Source organism: Prenolepis imparis, unplaced genomic scaffold, assembly GCF_030444845.1.
Source record: "Prenolepis imparis isolate NDT839.2.m4 unplaced genomic scaffold, iyPreImpa1.0 SCAF_5, whole genome shotgun sequence".
In the NCBI taxonomy this organism is placed as follows: domain Eukaryota; kingdom Metazoa; phylum Arthropoda; class Insecta; order Hymenoptera; family Formicidae; genus Prenolepis; species Prenolepis imparis.
Window position 1 is genome coordinate 5,214,318 of NW_028141163.1, and position 24,107 is coordinate 5,238,424.

At 28.0% G+C, this 24,107-nt stretch overlaps 3 protein-coding genes across 6 annotated transcripts; 2 read left to right on the plus strand and 1 right to left on the minus strand.

Moving 5' to 3' along the window:
* Window positions 1–2,560: 2,560 nt before the first annotated feature.
* Window positions 2,561–7,355, minus strand: LOC145936280 (uncharacterized). 4 transcript variants are annotated; one of them, XM_083038336.1, is made up of 5 exons: window positions 7,029–7,355; window positions 6,822–6,924; window positions 6,451–6,733; window positions 6,124–6,204; window positions 5,823–6,004 (listed from the first exon to the last, which is right to left on the minus strand). In XM_083038336.1, exons 1-5 carry the CDS (start codon window positions 7,097–7,099, stop codon window positions 5,970–5,972), a joined length of 573 nt encoding a protein of 190 aa, XP_082894462.1. In that variant the 5' UTR covers window positions 7,100–7,355; the 3' UTR covers window positions 5,823–5,969. The 4 variants fall into 4 exon arrangements, with proteins under 4 accessions (XP_082894461.1, XP_082894460.1, XP_082894459.1 ...); XM_083038335.1 differs by having other exon boundaries at window positions 2,561–6,204; window positions 6,822–6,916; XM_083038334.1 differs by having other exon boundaries at window positions 2,561–6,204.
* A 238-nt stretch (window positions 7,356–7,593) lies between these two features.
* Window positions 7,594–10,134, plus strand: LOC145936365 (WD repeat-containing protein 46). The gene is made up of 6 exons (XM_083038525.1): window positions 7,594–7,707; window positions 8,031–8,752; window positions 8,826–9,142; window positions 9,280–9,604; window positions 9,700–9,813; window positions 9,896–10,134. Exons 1-6 carry the CDS (start codon window positions 7,686–7,688, stop codon window positions 10,001–10,003), a joined length of 1,608 nt encoding a protein of 535 aa, XP_082894651.1. The 5' UTR covers window positions 7,594–7,685; the 3' UTR covers window positions 10,004–10,134.
* A 1,688-nt stretch (window positions 10,135–11,822) lies between these two features.
* LOC145936146 (multicopper oxidase 3-like) lies at window positions 11,823–23,222 on the plus strand. Its single transcript, XM_083038046.1, has 11 exons — window positions 11,823–11,851; window positions 16,084–16,252; window positions 16,768–17,056; window positions 17,675–17,956; window positions 18,567–18,840; window positions 19,151–19,349; window positions 20,472–20,656; window positions 21,227–21,422; window positions 21,700–21,912; window positions 22,349–22,573; window positions 23,077–23,222. The coding sequence occupies exons 2-11, from the start codon at window positions 16,201–16,203 to the stop codon at window positions 23,220–23,222; spliced, it is 2,061 nt and encodes a 686-aa protein (XP_082894172.1). The 5' UTR covers window positions 11,823–11,851; window positions 16,084–16,200.
* The last annotated feature ends 885 nt before the right edge of the window (window positions 23,223–24,107 follow it).

Sequence of the window (24,107 nt, forward strand, 5' to 3'; positions counted from 1 at the left end):
CTCGATGTCTCGAAAGAGACTAACTTTACGTATGTACAAATAGCGGAGGTTAAATGAACAACGAAGTCGAAATGATTAAAATATGATTTACTTACCAATTAAATGCGTCGCGATTTAGAATTGATCCGTCCTGCGTTTACGATATTTCGTTGCTTATGAACGATGTTAGCAGCTTTAACATTGATACGATGCGTCAAATATATATATATACTATCGCGCGAATAAAGCGAGCGAAATATTTGCTTCGATACACTTACGAGTTATTTAATCGTAAAAGTTAAATAATTGCACCAAATAATATTGACTAATTATTCAGAGAATTAATCCCGTAATCCGTAATATACTACTCGCAATCGCGGCTCGAAAAATCATGCGTAACATACGGAACGCGGCGCGTTGCTGCCTACCTGTTCGAGAAGAGTCGCCGAATGACAATAACAATTGTCGTAAACAATGAATATGCCGCGCGTTGTTGAACGCCGAGAGTTTACATACTCAGGCTTGAGCAATCTAGAATTATTAAAATACGATTCCAATTATAACTTACTCAACAATTAAATGCGTTGCGATTCAGAATCCATCTGTCCTCTGTCCCGCGACGTTTCGCTCTGTCCTCTGTTTGCGACGTTTCGCTAAACTCCGGAACGACGTCACAGCGTCACGTTGATGACGTATGACAGGAAAAGCTGGAAAAGCGCGCAAAGTTTAATTATGGTTACTCGCGATTTCTAAAGACTAATTTCATATGCGCGCGAACAGCAGAGATTTTAACAAATCATTAATCGCACAAAAACGTTGTATTTATACGATTATATGCAATCAAAAATTATTAAAATATATTTTTAATATTTGACAATAATTCTAAATATATGATATACGATGTCGTATCAAATTAATAGCCATTCAGACAAATAATTAAAACATAACATATTATTATTTACATTACTGTTTTATTTCTTTTAACATATTATTTCAAAATTTAATTAGCAAATTAACGCTTTATTAATATTTCTTTACAGAAATCAGCTGATTAAAGCATTTAATTTGCTAATTAAATTTTGAAATAATATGTCATAAAAATTAAAATAATAATATATTTTAAATAATATATGCTGCAATACTTTAAACTGGATTAATATTTTTGACAGTTATCAGCTAATTTCTGTCAAAAAATATTAATCGCGAGGATAAAGTATGATAATTGACAGAATATTGATAGTACTTTGATAACTATTTAATCGACATCGAATATAAAATAACGGCTGTCCACTTAAAATCAAGTACAAGTATAAGAAGAAAAACGATTGTGGCATATATCAAGCATGCGCGACCACCATGCATTTTACAAAGTGGAAACAACCATCAGGCAAGATGCGTTTTATTCTGCTAGCAATTCTCTCGACATCAACCATCGTGAAAAAGACCAGCCTTCTCTCCGCCCTGATGGCACAAACAAAACGCCTCTCCACAGATTCGCGAAATGCCCTTCAATGGAATCTATGCGCACATACGCGCACCGCAAAAGCGCACGTCGAGTAAAAAGCGCATACACTCGGCCGAACAACTCGAAATTGCTTGCGCGCGATCGCGTTTTTTGTTTGTGGTCACTCTTGAGGCTGGCTAGGACAAAAGGGTGCCCCTCAGCCCCCGATATTTTTGCTTTCATCGAGCATTTTTTTCTATCCGTCTCTTTCTCTCTTGTAACACCCTTCTTTAGGCAGCCGCATTTTTTTCGCGTTTTAAAAACTACGAGAGCATTGTCCCGCTGGTGTTCCTCCGGCTTGAATTAATTACTTATTTTCCCTTATTCTATCGTGCCCAGAAGGAACCATATCTCACAGACAGTACGGTCTGTACCGTAAGTATGTCACCACAAAACGGCTTTTTTATTCAAGTGCGTTCACTGAAAACAAATTCATGAATTGCCGATGCATTCCGCATCGAGAGATTGTGAATTTTATTGTTGGTTCAGCAAAATATCCACAGCATTTATACTTATGCTTTGATAATATACCTTTCTACAGAAAGAACAGAGAGACTAAATAAAAGAGCTTTCTCGTATAACTCTTTATATGACGCGTTTAAACTGATTAAAATGATTAAAAAATTGAAATTTTCGTTACTCGTTAAGCGAAAAATAGTTGAAAAGTTTTTTTGCTCTATATGTTCAAGTGTCATTTTTATTTATTCACAATTTTTTGTAGGAAACAGCTTATATCTACTATATGTGGCTCTTTCTTGATGTTTTAATATTATAATATTATAATATAAAAAAGACAATTAATAAAAATAACTGATAAGATTTAGAAATTATAAGAATTCTATCTAATCCGAATATTAAAATAGTTTTAACAATTTTTAAATATATCGTATAATGTAATACATATTTATAAAATTTATAAAAATAGAATTATAAAAAACTTATAATTAAAGTAGCGAAATATTAGCAATAAAGAGTTTGGGGACGTATTAAAACTTCGATAATACAATAAGCACGGAATTTTTATGTTATCAATATTAATGCAATAAAGTACAAATAAATATTATGCAGTCCCTTATTCTTATATCCAACTTAAAGTTTATATATATATATATATATATATATTTATAAAATAAATAATATATTTATATATAATACGTATTTTGTATTTTCTAGTTACATACTAGTTTGAATATATACATGTTCATATACCTATGTATATACAATAAAAATCATGTACAATAAAAAATATTGTACACATTTTTTAATATAATTTAATATAATTTTTCTTCAAAAAAAAAAAAAAAACAACGTATCGTCTATATATAACTAATATATATAATTAACTATAACTCCTTCAAAAAATTAAATTGATTTTGTAGATAAGAGAAATATTTTTGCTTTATTCTACTGATTAAACTTTTTTTTTGTTGCTATTTTTTGATTCTACGTGTTAATGCAGTTGTGGGCTATTCTATTAATATTATCTATTAATATACTCCCTAGCTAGATCTATATATATATATTTATTTATTTATATGTTACGATTCTTACAATCTGTCAATATATGTTTACTATTTTGATATAGCTTGAGCTGGCTTCATCATTTCATATATATTCTTTCTCTACATCTATACATTCATACATCTATACATTCATAATCTCTATACGAGATATATTTTATACAAATATAAAACCATGAATATCATATACATTTTTTCTGAAAAAATGTTATAAAGATTCGTTTGAATCAGAATCGCAATAACTTTTTGTTTGAAACATTAACACTTTTGTTGATTTAACATCATTATGTTGACTAGTTGCCGAATTCTTAAATTTGTCAGAGATATGTTTACTTTTTGATAAACTGCTAAAATTATTCTTTTCAAGGGAAATATTTGAAAACGTTTTTTTTCGCGTAGTTGTATCTCGTATCGATGTATCATTTATGAAAGAAGAAGACATGTTTTTTCTTTTATTATTAACTCTCGAATTAATATTATCATTAAATTCTTTATTGGCCAATTGTTTGTTTATTTTAGTTTTTTTACTGGTTGATCTTAATCCATTTTTTATATCGTGTATTCGATTGGCGACATTATGATTCTCAAATGAAGAATTTAATGAGCTTGAATGTTTTCTACTGTATATCTTTGCAGAATCATTAACGAGTTCTTCAAAATTGGCATGATTATGATATTGCGATTTATGATGCACGAAAGAATTTTTGGTCGTCTTACGAATAGGTGCAGTGTAACTATTATTTTCTTCAGAATCTGAAGAATTTGTATTAAACATTTTTGTTTGGAAGAATACGACACCGGTGTCATTTTTATAATTTATCCTATCCTTCTTCATAAGGGGGTCATTTGAACATCTTTGGTTATTATTATTTACTATTCTTCTATTGCTTTTGTTGTAGTTAAGAGCAGTTCTTTTCTTTCGTTTATTTAAATTCTTAATGACACTATCACTGTCACTCTCATTTGAGATCAAAAATTTTCCATTTTTACGCATCTCTAAGGAAGCAGTTGTGTTATCGAAAGATTTTTCTATTCTATTTGATTCTTTTCTTCCTTTGCTTGATTCAACAGATTCTTTTGTTTTAGCCTCTTTTGAGGAAAATGTTACTGTTCTTAAGTTTCTGCTGTAACATTTGTCTTTATTAGTAGCAAGATTAGTCTCATTACATAAATTCTTTCCAACGATGTTTGTTTCATTTAATAGCTCGTCATTTTTGGACAATTTTACTCTTTTTTTGGGACGTTGTATCAATCGAACAAAATCATCTTCATCTGATGACGTTAAACTTAAAATTGAATACTTATTATCATTACATTGGTTTACTTTACTATCATTTTTATATTGAAATTGAGAATCCGATTTCGTCTTATCGAAAATTTGATCTTCTGCAACATTATCCGATGTATCACTTATTCTTGGATTATTATATTTCTTAGATTTAGTATCAACTTTATTAACTGTTTGAATAGACGCTTCTACGTTTTCACATATCGGAATTTTAGATATTTTTTCAATTCGATGTCCTCGTTTATTATTATGCAGATTTGTATTTTCCGAAATTATGTTTTTATAATTAAAACATACATTTGGAGGTAATCGTTCAATTGCAATTTTAACTTCTTGAAGTTTTGCATTATCCGTCCGATTTTTTCCATATAGATTAGAAGAATGTGTTTTAAAGTTATTCAATATCTCTTTTTGCTGAGTATCATAGTTATTCAAGATTTCTGATTCCATTGTATTTGTATAATTCTTGTTTATCAATGCTGGTAATCGTTCCAATGAAACTTTGATTTCTCGGAATTTCACGTTATCTATCTTGTTTGCTCCATATGAATTAGAAGAGAGTGTTTTAGATTTATTTAATACATTATTTTGGCTAATAGTGTCATCTTTTTTCAAGATTTGTGATTCCATTGATGATGGTAATCGTTCCAATGTAACCTTAACTTCTTTTAAAAACCTCATATTTGTGCAATCCTTGTTTACTGATAATTGTGGTGGTAATTCTTTTAGTGTAGTATATGGTTTTTTGTTCCGACTGATATCAGTATTCTTCAAACTTGATAGCTCACTATTTTTCTCTTCTGTACTTGAAATGGGAAAGTCGTCTGCAATACTTAGTCTTAAATTAACAGAGCAATTACTCTCTTTTGAAGCACAGCATTGCGAATTCGTTTTACATTGATAAATAAGAATAGTACTTGCGTCACTATCTATCGTTTCTAATTCTACATTTTCGATTTCGCAAGTGTTCAACTTATTAAATTTGTTTAAATATTTGTAATTATGTACACTATTTTCTCGCGTGATGTGATTCTGTATATTCGCGGCAGATTTGGATTCATGTCGTTTAAAAGGTGTGATCCGCTCCAAAAGAACTACTGGATTTATATTAAGGGAAGCTAAATTTTGTTTGCGTGTTTCATTTTTTACAAAAATATTTGCATTAGGCTCCGAAAACAGAATATTGTCTCGTTTATCTGAATTATTACAGTCTGATGAAATCTTAAAAGAACTGTCGATAATATAATTTTGAATTCTGTTATTATTTGATAATTCATTATTAGTATCTGTAATATTTTTGTCAAAAATAAAAGAACGTTTTCTTTTTTTCCTTTTCGTTTTTCCAGAACCAAGATTTCTTTTGCCATAAAGAGACAATTTTTTGTTTTTGCGAACTAATAATGCTTCTCTCCTAGTCATACAATCAGAATCTAAAGCTGGATGTAAGCTTTTCTTTGCTCCTGATGTATTCATACTGAGTCTATTTATACTGTGTTTTTCAGTTAATATTAAATCTACGGGGGAATTCCTACCTGTATACAATTTTTTACGATATAAAGTTGATAGACTTGTATCTTTTGTAGTAATTTCTTGTGAACCAATATTTTCTGACATTCCCTTTTTAGAAACAGTATCTTCTTCTAACATCTCATCTTGATTTGAAGAGCTGTTGTTTACATCATCTCCAGTCAATTGTTTTGATGTTTGGTCGAACTGTAGAACAATGTTGCTTTTACTTTGGATGTCTAAACTTCTTTTGCTGGTACTCAACACATTCAGCTTATCAATTTTTTCATAACTATGTAAATGCATGTTATGCTGTATTATGTTACCAGATGTTACTATATTAGTGGTCGATTGACCACTTGGTTTTGATGCTACATATTCTTTTGACGTCAAACACAATTCATTATCTGGAACATTAGTATTAACATTGCTATTGTCATTGTCTGTCACACAATTAATTCTTGTATTTTCTATGCATTGAATCTTATTATCAAATGCAGCTTTTACATTATTAATACAAATATTTTTTAAAGAATTAATATTTTTGCCACATTTTGCACTCTCTATAATAGCTATAGTATCTGCTTTATTTGTAATATTTGCATTTGATAAAATATAAGCTGCAGTATCTACAGAACTACAGGATGACTCACTCTTATATTCTTGCATATTGCCTTCATTATTTATTATTTTTGCAACTGACGAAGACAATGAGACTGTAATTTCTTTCTCGCTTAGAGATGTTCCAGTTTCAGACAATTCATTCTCATCTAGAAGCGCTTCATAGGGTGAATTGCCTGTGTTTATCCAATATTGTATCAAGTTTCTTGGCTTACGCATAGGTATTCGCTGTTCGTAACTTTCTTCCTCACTATCTTCTTTTTCTTCTTCATCAGGCTCTAAAGTATCAACATTTAGTTCTATATCATCAGACATCTGAAAACAAAATATGTATTTGGTTTTAATTATTATTAATGTGTTGTCAAAAATACTTTAATAAAGACATACAAAAAGAGATACATACATCAGAATATTTGTCAAATAAATTAACCCAAGCCTTTTTTCTGACTTCCAGAAGTTTTTTTGGTATTTGAAAACTAAAGATGTGATCTCTGATTCCTGCAATCCTACACATGAATCAATAAATGTTTATTAAAAATAATTATAATCATACATGTATTTCATATATATATATATATGAAATACATGTATCAAAAATGTATTAACTCACCTTTCGATGCTTTGTGAATAAGATTGCGAAAGGAAATCATTATTGATGCTTTCCACCGTACAATTTTCCATAAATTACGTTTAGTGGATTGCGATTATCATCAGTGAAATCGAATAAAGCATGTATGTAATTTATGAACAAATTCACAAGTACAAGTCAAATACATCTTAATTAGACAATTGTTTTCTTTTTCATTATTTTAATTATTTATTCTTCTTCCTTCTTTAATTATTTGGACTTATCAGCTTGTGTTACTTGTGTATATTTATTTCTTATTCTTCTTCTTCTTTTTGGCTGGAAGGCTTCAGTAAATTTGTGTATATTTATTTTCTCTCACAACCAAAGAGTCATTAATATCTAGACATGTTACGATATGTTAAAGCGTCTAGTCCTGGATAAATTTTTTGACCAATCAGAAATCCTACTTGTGGGAAAAGTATTTCATTGACCAATCAAAATAAAGAAATCTTTGCTTCTTTTGTCCTGATTGGATCATTGGATGCATCCAATCGGACGCTTACTGTAGAGGCTCTAGTTACTTCTAGTAAATTCTAATTTACTGAGTGCTAGTGAACATCTTTGGTTTATCTACTGAATGCAAACGTTAGGCTAGTTTGGTAATATTTTGATAAATACACGTGATATTTAATAAAAATCATGAAAATTAAGAAGAAATCAGGTATGAACATTGAAATTATTTTTCGCTTTTATATTTTTTCCTCACTTTTCAACGCTATAAATGATATGTATATGTATATAAAGATTATGGATTGAGTTAGGTTAAGTCACGTGTATATTACAATAAAAAATATGTAATAAATTTATAGAATGCCAATTTTTTTTACATATTGTTGTTCGAAATATTTAATATTGAAAAGAGAGATGATGATTTGTTTTATAAATAATTTCAAAAATCTAGATAATATAATTTAGAATATTGAAATATATACATGAATATTAAGATAATTGTAGACTGTTAATTTATATTTATTCTATTTCTAGCCGATAGAAATGATCGTGGAAGGAGACTAATTGATAAAAAATTCCCTGGAAAGGCACCCATTGATAAACAAACATTAGCAAAATACTCTAAAGGTCCTGGGCTTGACTTAAAAAGAAAAACAAATCCAATTAAGAATAAAGTTGTTAGAAAGAAACTACAGCGGAAAGAGCAAATTATAGAGGAACAGGTAGAAGCTTCTGCTCGGGCAGAATTACTACTGACAGAAGATCATGGCTATTTGGAAGCTGATGATGGAGAAACCACTACCGAATATCGACAGAAACAAATTATAGACAATGTAGACATAACAAGCGCAGCTAAACGATTCAAATTGGATTTACAATTTGGTCCATATTGCTTTAGATATACTAGAAATGGTAGACACTTACTTTTGGGTGGAAAACAAGGTCATGTGGCAGCTTTTGACTGGGTAACAAAAAAGCTGGCCTGTGAGATAAATGTGATGGAGTCTGTACATGATGTTACATGGCTGCATTTAGAAACTATGTTTGCCGTAGCACAGAAAGATTGGGTTTATGTATATGACAATCAAGGAATAGAGTTGCATTGTTTGAAAAGAATGAATGGTGTGACAAGATTGGAATTTTTGCCATATCACTTTTTGCTCGCCAGTGGATCGAAAGATGGTCATATGGCTTGGTTGGATGTGTCTATAGGCACGCTTGTCGCTCGTTATAACTCGCATCTGGGCAGAATATCTGTAAATTTAATTTTTTTAGCTCCTTGTGATTATATTTTAAATATTTATTCATGTAATTATTAATTCATTATAGGTGATGACACAAAATCCAAGTAATGCAGTGTTATGTGTCGGCGATTCGAAAGGAATAGTATCCATGTGGTCTCCAAACTCTACTAAACCATTGGCAAAAATGCTTTGCCACCATCAATCAATCATGACATGCGCCATTCATCCATATGGAACTTACATGGCAACCAGTAGTTTAGATAAATCTGTGAAATTGTGGGATATTAGGCAGTTAACAGGGCCAGTGAGTCACATGCATCTTTATTCTCCTGCTCATCGTATGTCTTACAGCCAGCGTGGCTTGCTCGCACTTAGTATGGGCAATGTGGTAGAAGTTTTTAGGTAATATGCTGATGAAATAAGTGTTTAATATCAAAAGTTTATATATATATTATATATATATATATATATATATATATATATATATGTATATTAAATATATATAATATAATAATAATGTTCAAATTTATTTTTGTCAGGGAAACATCCGGTGATTTTAAGCCATATTTGCGACACAAGACTGCTCGCAATGTAGGCTGTGTAAGATTTTGTCCATATGAAGATGTGTTGGGAATTTCTACAGCAAATGAATTTTCGTCGCTCCTGGTGCCAGGAAGTGCGGAAGCAAACTATGATGCACACGAGATTAATCCATTCCAAACTAAAACACAAAGACGAGAGGCGGAAGTAAAAGCACTTCTGGAAAAGATACAACCAGAATTAATTACTCTCGATTCGACTGAGATACTTGAAGTTGATGTACCTTCTTACAAAGAAAAAATGGAATCAAAGAAAAAACTTTCGGTAAGTAAGAAATATTTTACATTATAGATTTTTATTTTATAATCGTAGGATTATGTCATTAACTATGCCAATTTAACAATTAATTTTCTTTTCAGTATGTTAAACCAAAACCAATAAACTTTGAACCCCGACGAACGAAAGCTAAAGGAAAGGGTGGCACTGCGAAAATAATAAAAACTAAAAACATACTGAAAGAATTAAGTCGTCGGGTAAGAAATTTTCATATATTTTGAATTATTTTCTATTTAATATTAATTTATCATCAATAATATAAATTATTATCATTTTTAGGAAATGATTGAATCATTTCGCGAAATTCATAAGGAAGCGGCGCCGAAAAAGACTGATAATCAAAATAAAGATTATGGTGTATTAAATAGATTTCTTCCGAAAAAATAAAATTAATTCTGATAAGATTTAATTTTAATTAAATAAAATATTTAATATTAAAATTAAATATTAATATTAAATATTAAAATTATGTATAAAATCATTGTACAGGTATATTTTTAATATACAGAGTATTATTATTTGATGTCTAATTCTTTTAATTAAATACAGTTCTATATTACATGCGAAAATTGAAAATGTGTAAGAATACACGTTTACTCGCGTATGCAAATATCTTCTGTGGGAATTTTTCATAAGCAATTTGATTTTATATTTATTATCTAAGATTAAAATAAATAAGATTTTACTTTTTAATGATCAATATTAATGAAAGTTACGTACAACATACAGTACTATACAGCCTACAACTGACTTGTATGAATTTTTATCGAAATAAAGAAAGTTAAGAAACTAAATTTTTATTTTTTGATTACTTATGAGAAGAAGATTACTTAAAACTTATTTGTCATTGATATTAATGTCCTAAAGTCCTAAATTATATTTTATTATAAATATTAGTTTCATGTTTCTTTTTTTTTTACTTTAGACTAGAACAACACAAGCGCGCGCTATTCTTCAGTTTTCCCTTTCTAAAAAAAGGATGTTATTGACATTGTCGCTTTTACGCGATGCTAATTAGCTGTCTCGATTCGCGTTCTGCGTTATATTCATATAGCATATTAGCATATTAGCATATTCTTATAGCATTGAGCAGCTGTCATCGCGAGAATTAGCAGTTTAAGTTTGTCCAAAATAAAATAAAATAAAATAATATATTATGTTTTAAATAATATGTTATAATACTTTAAACCAGAATATGTATATACATATATGTATATGTATATATATGAATATGTATATATATGAATATCTATATATATGAATATGTATATATATTATATACATATATATATAGTATATGCATTTATATATATATACTCTTTATGTACTCATTTATATATATATATATATATATATATATATATATATATAATATATATATATATATACATATATATATACATTTATGTACACATTTATATACATATATATGTATATATATTTTTAAATATACATATATTTGTATATACATATATCTCTCTTTCTATATATATATAATATATTTTTATTTCCTCATTTCGTTTAATCTAACCGAATATAATTACGCGCGCGAAGTGAAGTTATATTATTCTTTGATAATAAAATCTCAAAAATTGCAACGCATGCATAAAAATATATTAATTAATTAAGCAATGCATACAAATATAATATTTAAATCTTTAACAGGGAACAAAAAATAGGATTTTCTAAAGAATCTTTTGAAATCAAAATATCTGCGCTTTCATTAGACTAACGCATCTAATACACATCCACCGCGCTGCACGTGTTGCGTAAGACTAGACTGAACTGGACGACTGGACTGACCGCAAGACGCTGAGCGAGCAGAGCGAGCAGCGGTGTTCGTGTCGCCACCTGACGGTGATACCTAACTTTACAGCCAAGAGTGAACCGGACCCGGCGAAACATCTCTCTCTTTTTATCCCTTCCATTAGACTAACGCGTCCCATACGTTCACCACGCTGCACGTCTCGCGAGAGACTAATCCCCACCACCGACCACAAGACTCTGCGCAGCGGTGTCGCCAACTAACAGCGCAAGCCAACTTCACAGCCAAGAATGAACCGGGTTCGACATCTCTCTCTTTCTATCCTCTCTATTAGATTAACGCAACCTATACGTCCGTCACGTTGCGCGTCTCGCGCAAGACTGATTCTCGTGCGAGATATCTCGATCGCGAGACGCGAGACTGGTGATCAGTCCCGCGCGAGACGCGCAGCATAGCAGATGTATGTAGAGGTGTGTAAGTCTAATGAAAGCGTAGGTATTTTGGTCAAAAAATTCTGTAGAAAATTATATTTTGTTGTTCGCATTTTCTGTTAAAGATTTAAATATAGTATTTTTATGCATTGCATAATTAATTAATATATTTTCTTTATGCATTAATTGCAATAATAATTTTTATGCTTGCGTTGCAATTTTTAAGATTTTATTATCAAAGAATAATATAATAACTTCGCTTCGCGCGCGTAATTAGTAATTATATTCGGTTAGGATTAAACAAAATAAGAAAAAATATATATATACATATATACACAGGATGTTTCAGGAAGAAAATATGATCAGCATTCTAAGACATGATTATACATATTATTTTAAGCAAGAAAGTTTATATAAACATGTGTCCTATTCTGGTTAGAAAGATACAACATATTCAGTTTTAAGAATGAATACATTCATTAACTTATTAGAACTAAATTCTATGAAATACAAAAATTTAATATAATTGTTTCATAGCATTTGGTTCCACTAAGTTAATAAATGTATTCGTTCTTAAACTTGAACGCGTTGTATCTTTATAACCGTCCAGAATAAGACACATGTTTATATAAACTTTTTTGCTTAAAATGTGTACAATCAAGTACTGGAATGCTAACCATTTCCTCCATTTCCTTCTGAAACGCCCTGTATCATTTATATATATATACAAAATTTTATAAATAGGCTCGTATATTGTAAACGCAAAATTCGAAATCATAGGCCAACTAAACGAGCAATTATTTGGATGGAGATGAAAATAAAAATTAACTAATAATTATAGATATTATGTTAATCATGAGATTTACAATACTTTATTAAATATATACATTTCGGCTTTACTAAACCTTCTTCAGTATAAAAATAGTCGATGCTTTGTAAAAAACAAAAAATATGTGAAGTACATTCGTGTCCGATGACGCTAGTCGTGCGCATTATTACAAAAATGATTATTAGAGGCCCATTAAATCGTTATCTATAGAGCATCGTTGTTGAAATGGTGATGGGTAACACTGTATGACGTTTATCACTCGGTTTGTTAGACACTTCATCGTTGGGAAGCGAAAAATAGCAAGTCCGAAATGACAACGTCCACCGTGTGTGGATTATTTCGAATGGTATAAAGTGTATAGAAAGATATTTAGTTGTCTAGGGCCTCCTATCTCTACAGTTCCATGAACAGTCATGACCTAGACACTTTTAGACTATTTTTATACTGAAGAAGGCTTAGTAAAGCCGAAACGTATATATTTAATAAAGTATTGTAAATCTCATGATTAACATAATATCTATAATTATTAGTTAATTTTTATTTTCATCTCCATCCAAATAATTGCTCGTTTAGTTGGCCTATGATTTCGAATTTTGCGTTTATATATATATATACATTTATGTACACATTTATATATATATACATTTATATGTATTCATTTATATATATATACATTTATGTACTCATTTATATATATATATATATACATTTATGTACTCATTTATATATATATATACATTTATGTACACATTTATATATATATACATTTATGTACACATTTATATATATATATATATATATATATATATATATATATACATTTATGTACACATTTATTTAATTAATATACACGATTAATATATCACGATTAATATTTTTGACAGTTATCAGCTGATTTCTGTCAAAAACTATTAATCACGGATAAAGTATTATAACATATATTATATATTACTTACAAAATATTATTATTTTAATTATAATAATATGTTGTAAATATGTAAATAATATTATACGAGTATAATATATACTTATAATATAAACTTATTTGTCCGCGATTAATATTTTTTGACAAAATTCAGCTGATAACTGTCAAAAATATTAATCGAATTTAAAGTATTAAAACATATATTATTATTTTATTTTATTTTATTTTGGATAAACTGTCAAACTGCTGACCCTCGCAATGATAGTCTATCGATGCTATGAATAAAACGCATAACGCAAATCGAGGCAGCTAATTAACATCGCGAAAAAGAGACAACAATACTTGTGAGAATTGATTTAACATGCCTTTTTTTAGAAAAGGACTAGAACAACACAAGTGTGCGTTATTCTTCAATTTTATGTTAAAAAAGAATTATACAGAAATCAGCTGATAACTGTCAAAAAATATTAATCGAGTTTAAAGTACTATAAAATTTTATTTAAAACATATTTTAATTTTTATGACATAATATTATTTTAATATTTAATTAACGCTTTATTAATATTTTTTGACAGAAATCAGCAGATTAAAGCGTTAATTTAATTTGCTAATTAAATTTTAAAATTAGAATGTTATAAAAATTAAAATAATATGTTTTAAATAATATGTTATAATTTTCTTGAAACTCGATTAATATTTTTGACAGTTATCAGCTAATCTCTATCAAAAAATATTAATCGCAGATAAGGCATTATAACATATTATTTACAACATATTATTATTTTAATTTTTATAATCTATTATTATTTTAAAATATTTAATTAGCAAATTAACGCTTTATTAATATTTTTTGATAGAAATCAGCTGATTAAAACGTTAATTTGTTAATTAAATTTTAAAATAATAATAGTATAGAATAAAAATTATAAAATAATAAAATGTTTTAAATAAAATGTTATAGTATTTTTTAAACTCGATTAATATCTTTTGACAGTTATCAGCTGCTTTCTGTCAAAAAATATTTTTATACATTGTATAATTAATTATTACATATATTTTTTTATGCGTTGATTACAATGCATGCATAAAAATCTATGGATTAATTATACAATGTATAAAAATTCATTAAAAATTTATTTAAATCTTTAACAGAGAACAAAAAAAATAGAATTTTCTACAATTTAGCCTGATCTCATTTATTTAATCGAAAATACGATTTTTTCGTAAAGAATAATTGTTAATAAAAATTTTCTATTTATTTTTATCAAATATACTTTATGGAAGGGCATTGTACATGTATGCAACTGTACGAGAACTGTTTTAAAAATAGCTGAACTCTTGAAATTTAGCCTGATCTCATTTATTTAATCGAAAATACGATTTTTTCATGAAGAATAATTGTTAAGAAAATTTTCTATTTATTTTTATCACATAAACTTTATGGAAGAGCATTGTACATGATTGCCACTGAACGAGAACTGTTTTAGTGAGAAATTGTTGACTCGTACTACTTAATCTATCTACATTCTTACTTTGCGCATAATAAAATTACGATATATAAAGTTCATATAATTTTTTATTATTTTTGATTGGCATTAATGATTTTATGTTAATAATTAAGTAATTGCGCGACGAAAAGACTGAATCCTTTCCTTTTCTAAAAAAGATATATAAAATCGATATTCGCATATATATCAAAGTTTATTGTTGTCGCCTTTCCGCGATGCTCATTGGCTGTCAAGATACGCGTTGTGTGTTATATTCGTAGCATCAAGAAACTGTCATCGCGAGGATTAGCAGTTTGACAGTTTCTTCAAAATAAAATTAAATAAAATAATAATATTAGTTTTAAATAATATGTAGTAATACTTTAAACTCGATTAATATTTTTAACAATTGTTTATAACTTTTGAACCGCTCAACTACAAACGAAAGGAAAATCGCTACAAACAACTACAAACGATTCTAGAGAAGACTGCGCAAGCAGATTCGCGATATCTTTAAAATTAACAAATTTACCTTTTGGACAAATAAACAATTGTTTATAACTTTTGAACCGCTCAACTACAAACGAAAGGAAAACCACTACAAACAACTACAAACGATTCTAAAGAAGACTGCGCAAGCGGATTTGCGATATCTTTAAAATTAACAAAGTTAGCTCTTGGATGAATAAACAATTGTTTATAACTATTGAACCGCTCAACTATAGACAAAAGGAAAATCACTACAAACAACTACAAACGATTCTAAAGAAGACTGCGCAAGTGGATTTAAAAAATCTTAAAAATTGACAAAGTTAGCTCTTGGATGTATAAACATTGCTTGGATTGTTTATAACTTTTGAACCGCTCAATTACAAACGAAAGAATTAATTGAAGAATATGATTTTGTTAATATTTTATTTTTACAAAACTTAGTTTGTGAAAAATCCTTTATTTTCAATTGCTTATAACTTGAAAATTATTGGTGCCTCGACATTTTTGCTGAGGAAAAATCGTCTCCAAATGATTCCAGGAATCTGCCATTAACAAGGTGTACCACTAATTCTGAGACACCTTGTATACAAATCTGCAGAAGTATATAAAAGCGAAATATATCTGGCTTCGTTCAAATGTCGTATACTCTGCAACAATGTGTTTCCTCCATCGATCAATTTTTTTCTGTGCGATATTAATCTATTGCGGTAAGAAATTTACTGATTGTTCACATTATCATCGTTTGTGCAATCGTACACACACACACGACTCTCTCGCTGCTCATTCATTATTTTTTTAAAAATAATAGCACATTAAATTTTAATTGAACAATGATTTATTTAAAATAATATTTAAATTTGTGAAATAATATTTTTCCTTTTTTTTTTGCTCATCTATTCCTCAGTTTAAGGTAAGAACTGTTCAAGAATGTGTTCTTTTTCATAATGTTCAATAATGAATTCTCTTGTAATGCATTACGTACAATATTTATATTTCTACACTTATCTATGTGTGTAAGAAAATATATAAATTAAATAAACATCTGTGAAACAACATTTTATTCAATGTTATGTATGGATCTACGTAACACTTCATTTATTCATTTTTATACAAATGCATTGTTAATCTTGTATAATAAATTCTATTGACAAAATTGCGATGCAAATGTGCTACTTAATATTTAATTAATTAGCACATAAATAAAGAAAGCGGAATCGATTAGTTGCAGAGGTACAATCGCAGATCGAAGATAATGTGGTCCCGGTTAAAGATACGATATCGATCAAAAGTTCTGCGAAGATTTTGAATGATATTTTATCGAGACGTATAATCGGAGGAGTTGATGATGAAAGAAAAAAAATAAAAAAAAATTGTTGGATTAAAGTGAATCCGACATCTAATCTTCCTAATTTATCAAGTCCTCTTGAATGTGCACGTACATGCAACGATCACGAAAAACCCAAGATATGTTATTATCGTTTTGAAGCAGAGGTATATTCTTCACTTACCAGGTGAATAATATTTAATAATTATTTTTTAATAACAATAAATTAATAGTATTATTAGCAATATTATTATGATTATTATATATTACACAAACTAACGTATTTAAAACATTATATTTGCTTGTAATCTCTATAATTTATCTTATCTTTATATCTTATTGAATTTATCTTATAATTAAGCTTATATAAATAAATAATTAAATATATATAAAGACAATTAATTATATTATAATTTATTTTAAATTTATCTTAGTTGCAATTTTTTTATAAAATAACTTTTACACATAATATTACATATAAACATAATATTACATATATATATATTTATATTTAAGTAGCATAGAAAAAGAAAAATAACTTATAATAAATACTTTTGCTGTCTCAAATTATTCAATTCTCGACATTAATAATTTATATATTTATATATTTTAATTTATATATTTGTGTTGTTATGCATACACATGTTTGCATCACAAATAATTCATGTAAGTGTACATATATATATTGATAGGATATAGCATCTATAACATGTAGAAATTTTTAATATGTCGAAACATGAGAATATATATTTCAACGTATTAAAATAAGTAGTCTATCACACATATTTCAGATCTTATATTTCAGAGCTTGCGATTACTGTAAACCAAATGCAACCAACGCCTTTTGCAACAATTGCCAATGCGTACCTGTCGACGGAGTGGACCGACCTATTTTGACGATAAATCGTATGATACCCGGACCTTCTATTGATGTTTGCGAAGGCGACAAAATAGTGGTTGATGTTATCAATAACATGGATGGTGAGGAACTTACAATCCATTGGCATGGAGTATTTCAAAAAGGCTCCCAATATTATGACGGTTCACTTATGACTCAATGCCCTATTCCTGCAAAAAGTACATTCAGGTAATTATTTAATAAAAAAAATATCGAATTGATTTTTTAATGTTATATTTAAAATAAATATGAACGTTTGTATGCAATTATACGAATGAAACAGTACCTAGATTTTTTTGAGAATGGAGAGTTCGCGATTGGAAACTTATAGCATGTTAGTGGTACATTTCTTGTCATTAATTACGTGTTCTTTAATAAGCGCGCAATTGTGTTAGTGAAAATCAGTTGAGATAGAAAACTCCTCGCTGAAATATTATATAAAAATATATAAAATATATAAAAAATATATAAAAATATAAATAATATCTTATTTGAAGCCATGTCAATTTTTAATGAGCCAATTACGACATTAATGATTTTATCTTTGTGAACATAATATTTAAATACTGCGATATCTTAAGATTCTACTTTGGGTTACATATTTCACTGAATATGTTAATTGATTCTGCTATATCTTTTTGCTTTGTACAAACAGCATAATATTGCATGAAACATAAAAAGTTTCGACAGACATCATGTGGATGTTGACTGTAAAAGAGCAACATATAAAAAAACATATAAAAAGACGTAAAAAGAGAGAGATATATATATGCATTTTTTAAATAAAATATTTCTCCAGATATCAATTTAATGCGGATAATGCGGGCACACACTTGTGGCACTCTCACGTCGGATTACAAAAAATGGATGGTATTATTGGAAGCTTGACAATACGCCAATCAGCAAAACGCGATGCAAATAGTTACTTGTACGATTTTGATTTATCCCGTCATAATATCGTAATCAGTGATTGGATGCATGAACTGGCTTCATCACGTTCACTTGGTAGTCTTCATAATACAAAATTTCAAAATCCGGATTCGTTTCTAATCAACGGCAAAGGTCGTTACAAGGTAACCATTTATCTTTCTCCTCTATATACATATATATAAAATTGTGTAATTATTTTTAATAAGAGAAGAACAACTAATTTATGATAATGCAAATTATTCTATCAAAATATGATAAAATAATATAGAGAATGTAACAGATAATTTAATTTTAGTAGATTAAAAATATCATATACAAAGCAATTTTAATTATGTTCAAAATAAAAGAAATAATTAAAATTTTGATATTTTGCCGCAAATTTTTTCAACAATATTATATTAGCAGCATTGACCTAAAAATCCTACAGATTTATTATAAGCGTAATATTTGCAGGATCCGGAAAGTGGTATTGTTATTAACACGGAGATATTCCGTGTGAAACGCAATCATCGTTATCGATTTCGTATGATAAATGGATTTTGTACGACCTGTTCATCACTTTTAACCGTCGAAGGTCATAATCTTACTATTATAGCTGCAGATGGTGTCCCAGTTAAATCCATCGTAGTGGATTCCATAATTAGTGTTTCAGGTATTATACCATATTCAAGACTTATTTATGCAACAAATTAATTAACGAGATAATTAATTATAAAAAATTACGAGATAATTGATTATATAAAAAAATTAATTAATAAAACTAATAAATTCTTCGTATTTTTCGTGCCAGCTAAGATTTGAATATTTTTTAAATTTTATTAATAAAATAACTGCACAATTAACATGTAGTTTTTGTGGATTCATATTTGATTTCGATATTTTTCTCAGAAATATACATGCAATATGCATTAATAATATATCTATACACCTACAAATATAATAATAAAAAATATGCAAAAATGCAAAAGATATTTGCTTTTTAATTTAAATTAACATAAAAAAATAATGAAAGAGAACTAAATAAAGCGCGATCAAAAATTAGTTCAAATATGATGTCTTTTAAACGATGTCTTTTGGAACTTCTATTGTACTTTTTTTTAATTAAATTTATCGATCAATTATCTCTGATATTAATCGGTAATAGATAGGCTATTCGAGCCGTACGCGGATGTCGGTGCGTCGATTACCGATTTATATTTGATATATATCGAGCCTTTATATCCTTATTAAAATTATCTCTGATAATGAATTAAATTTATAAATCAATAATCTTTAATGATGAATCATATCCGGGATAATTATTCATAAATATATGATAAATTACACATATATGCATAAATATGTGTAAAGAATTATTATTATTTTTATTTTCGATAAAACATATGTATTCAATGAAAAACAAATTGTATATTTTATCAGATATTTTAACATGAGTAGATTAAAACGATATTTTATATCAAAAATTAAAAAATATTATTTACTGACTATGTAAACATGCATTATTGCGATAAATATTGTTATCTAAAATAATCTTAAAAGTGATCATCCATTTTGGTAAGCGTTGATTTGCGATTTATATACATTTATTAATTATATACATAATTTTGAATTATAAACATTTTAGTCGTTTTCTAAAAATATTATTGGATTTATATTTGCATCTTATATTCTACTAAAAAATGTTAAATTTTATTAATTCAAATGATGTAAAATAGACTAAATATATATATCTTAAAAGATATAAATATCTTTAAATATTCGAATGATTTTATAGCGGAACGTTATGACTTTGTTATAAACACGAACAATCGAGTTGATTCCTATTGGATTCAACTTCGTGCAGTCGGATCATGCCAAAGAACAGCTATTCAACAATTGGCTATATTACAATATGACAATGCATCAGATATCCCGTCCACACCTCCGCCTACCTTGAATGCTTCACTTCCTGTAGGAATCGTAAGTAGCGTGCAAATATATTTCTCTCGCATAGATTGTCACGATAGAAACATATTTTTGTGCAAATGTAGAATCAGTCTCATCATCTATTACCTCTTACATTCAATTTTAATAGTGAGTCATGTATTTTAACAGCCTCTATTTATTTCCCTTTTTTAAATCGATTAAAATAATATAATTTTGCTACAAAGATTAGAAGTTCAATACATAAATTATTATTCGCTGTTATTTATTTAACTATTTAATTTTTTAATAAATAAACTTCTGAAATATATTTGTGTTGGACCAATTTGATTCAAACTTTTCCTTTATATTCTTTTTTTCTATAAAATTAATAAAAGAAACTAATCTTATTGTCAATAAACTTTCATTAATACAGCTTGATAATATATATAAAAGAAAAAGAACAATATTTGATGTATCTGTTTATTGTTGTATATTTTTTTCAGAATGAGTACCCAAAAATTAATAAGTAATCACTGATTATTAATCACTTCTTTGGAATTTCCGTTTTTGATTAAAACTTATCTTTGACAATTAAATGACTGTATTGTTTTACTTTTTTGATAGGTACTAAATCCACTTGATGATAAGTGTGATCGTTCAAGAACTGATGCGATTTGCGTGAGCAATATGGGCAGTGCAATTCCAGTCGACAAAGGCATTTTTACAAAAAAACCAGATGCCCAATTCTATTTATCGTTCAAATTCTATCAATACGATCTGCAAAATCTCTTTGCGCCTAATCATTTTTATAAATTTATAGGTAAAATTATTTTACAAATTCTTCTCCATGAAACTTTTAATATTGTATTAAATCAGATAAATCTTGATTTTTGAAAAAAAATTATAGAAAAATTGACAATATATATATATACATATATATATATATATATATATATATATATATCAAACTTTTCTTAAGAAAAATTTTATTTTAAAATAGTTAATAAATTTAATTATTATTACATGTGTGATTCTAACAATAAGTATTCTACAATTATATTTTATAATTTTATAACATTGCATATCTGTCATTGTAGTTGGGCCTGGTTTCACACATACAGCTGCTGTTATTAATGATATTATGTTTCAATTTCCGTCGTCACCGCCACTCTCGCAATTGAGAGATATTCCACCTGATACAATCTGTAACGATACCCACAAACCAGATAGCTGCGGGGACATATGCAGCTGTACGCATATCATAGATCTTCCGTACAATGGTATTATCGAACTCGTCATAGTTGATGAAAGTAAGCGTTTTTATCATTTTCGCGTACACATGTCACTTACAAAAAATTGCACGAGATATCATATATGTATATAAATTATATGTATATACTCGAGTCTGTATACTATATTACAATAGATAAATGTGAGTTGATATTAACGCGAGTAGCATTTTTCTTGGTTCTCTCATTTCATTCATATTATTTTATATAAATTATATGCCTACATTTAAAACGTAAATAATTTATTTATATTAAAAACGTAATGTTTAATTGCTTTTGCGGTCTTTTAAATTTTTAATCATCGCATGCTAAGAAAATGCAACTAAATGGATTTAATATGGATTTAATATTTTGCTGAAAACATTCCCAACAAAAAGCTCACATTTTATTTCGTATAATTATTTCTTATTTTCAACACATAGGAAGTTATCATATTATTATTACATTCTGTTTTTAGCTAAAGTTCCCAATTTACATCACCCGTTTCATTTACATGGCTACGCTTTTAATATAATGTCCGCGGGTGCGCCAAATAATGGAAAAGGAACTACTGTAGAGGAAATAAAAATATTGGACGAAAAAGGGCTTCTACCCAGAAGGAAATTCTCACCACCGTTTAAAGACACTATAGCTGTACCAAATAACGGTTACGCAATCATACGCTTCCGCGCGAATAATCCTGGTAAGATCTTTTGTGTTTTATTTTATTTATACGGCCTTAAACATTTTTATTATACAATACTTTTATTCAATCCATCGAACAATAGGTTAAATTAAAAGAGTTGAAGTGATATATAATTTCCATAAATTTTCTATTTCGATACTTGAGTTATTATGCCGATCTATGGCATTCTCAGTGATTTTCTACTTTAAGCATATATATTTTATTTAAACATTACATGATACAATGCACTATATGCGCAATTATGAAGCGTATAAAGAAGAAAAATATAAGTTATAAATGTTTGTAATTAAATTAATGTTATAATATAAGTATATGTATACACTCTTATACATTTTTTACGCAAATTGCGTACAATAATTACATTACAAATGTGTTTATGAATGATTTTTGCCGTAATAAATAATTACAAAAAAGTAAATTATTTTATTTTATTTATAAAAAACTTTTTAATATTATTTAAAATAGCCCGATCAAATTTTAATCAGATATTTTATTTACAGGCTATTGGTTGTTCCATTGTCATTTTATTTATCATTTAACAATAGGTATGGCTAATATATTCCACGTCGGAGGACCAGATCTTCCACCTGTTCCAAAACATTTCCCCAAATGTGGAAATTTTGTACCGTTTATATCTCAGCATTAAATAAACAATAAGAATTACTATTAAGGCTCTTCCGTATTAAATACAAATATAAGTGATAGGCCTTAAGAGCCGAACGCGGATGTTGATGCGTATTCCAACGAAATTTAATTTTTCGCTGGAATTAAATTAATTGTGTACAGGGCACGAATTTTTTTTTTTGAAGACTTGGCAGTATACCAAGTAGTAAAATTCGTGCCCTGTGCACAATTAATTTAATTCCAGCGAAAAAATAAAATTTCGTTGGAATACGCATCAACATCCACGTTCAGCTCTTAAGGCCTATCACTTATATTTGTATTAAATAAACAGTTGATACAACTCCATCCAAAAGTTATCCAAAAGTGTTGATTATTAAAAACATTATTTATTTATATATTTAATTATAGCATTCGCGATATAATCTAAATATTAGTATTTTATCTGAAAATACACAAAATAATACGACTAAAAGAAATTTCATAAAATAAAATTAATATATTATAAAATATGTTATGAAAAGTATAGATTTTTTAACATAATTGTATGTGTAATATTTGTTTTACATACATCATCATACATCCCTTATAAAAAGAGTGATGTAGACGCGAGAAGTGATTGATCGGTACCAGCAAAATAATCTATAGACATAATAATAACAGTTCGTATCATGTCAACTTTATTTCTTTCCCCATAATTTAAAGCAATAGCGGCGATAATTAATTACTTCATAATTTTAAAGTTGAGAATATTGTTATAACATGTCACGTATTTTTTAAATATTTTTTATTATCGAACGGAGTAACATTTTTATCAACATTCACCTATATTTTTAAACACGTTAGTTCATTTTTTAAAAAGTTTAAATCATTAGTGACGATACTTAATCTTTTCATAATTTTAGGGTCG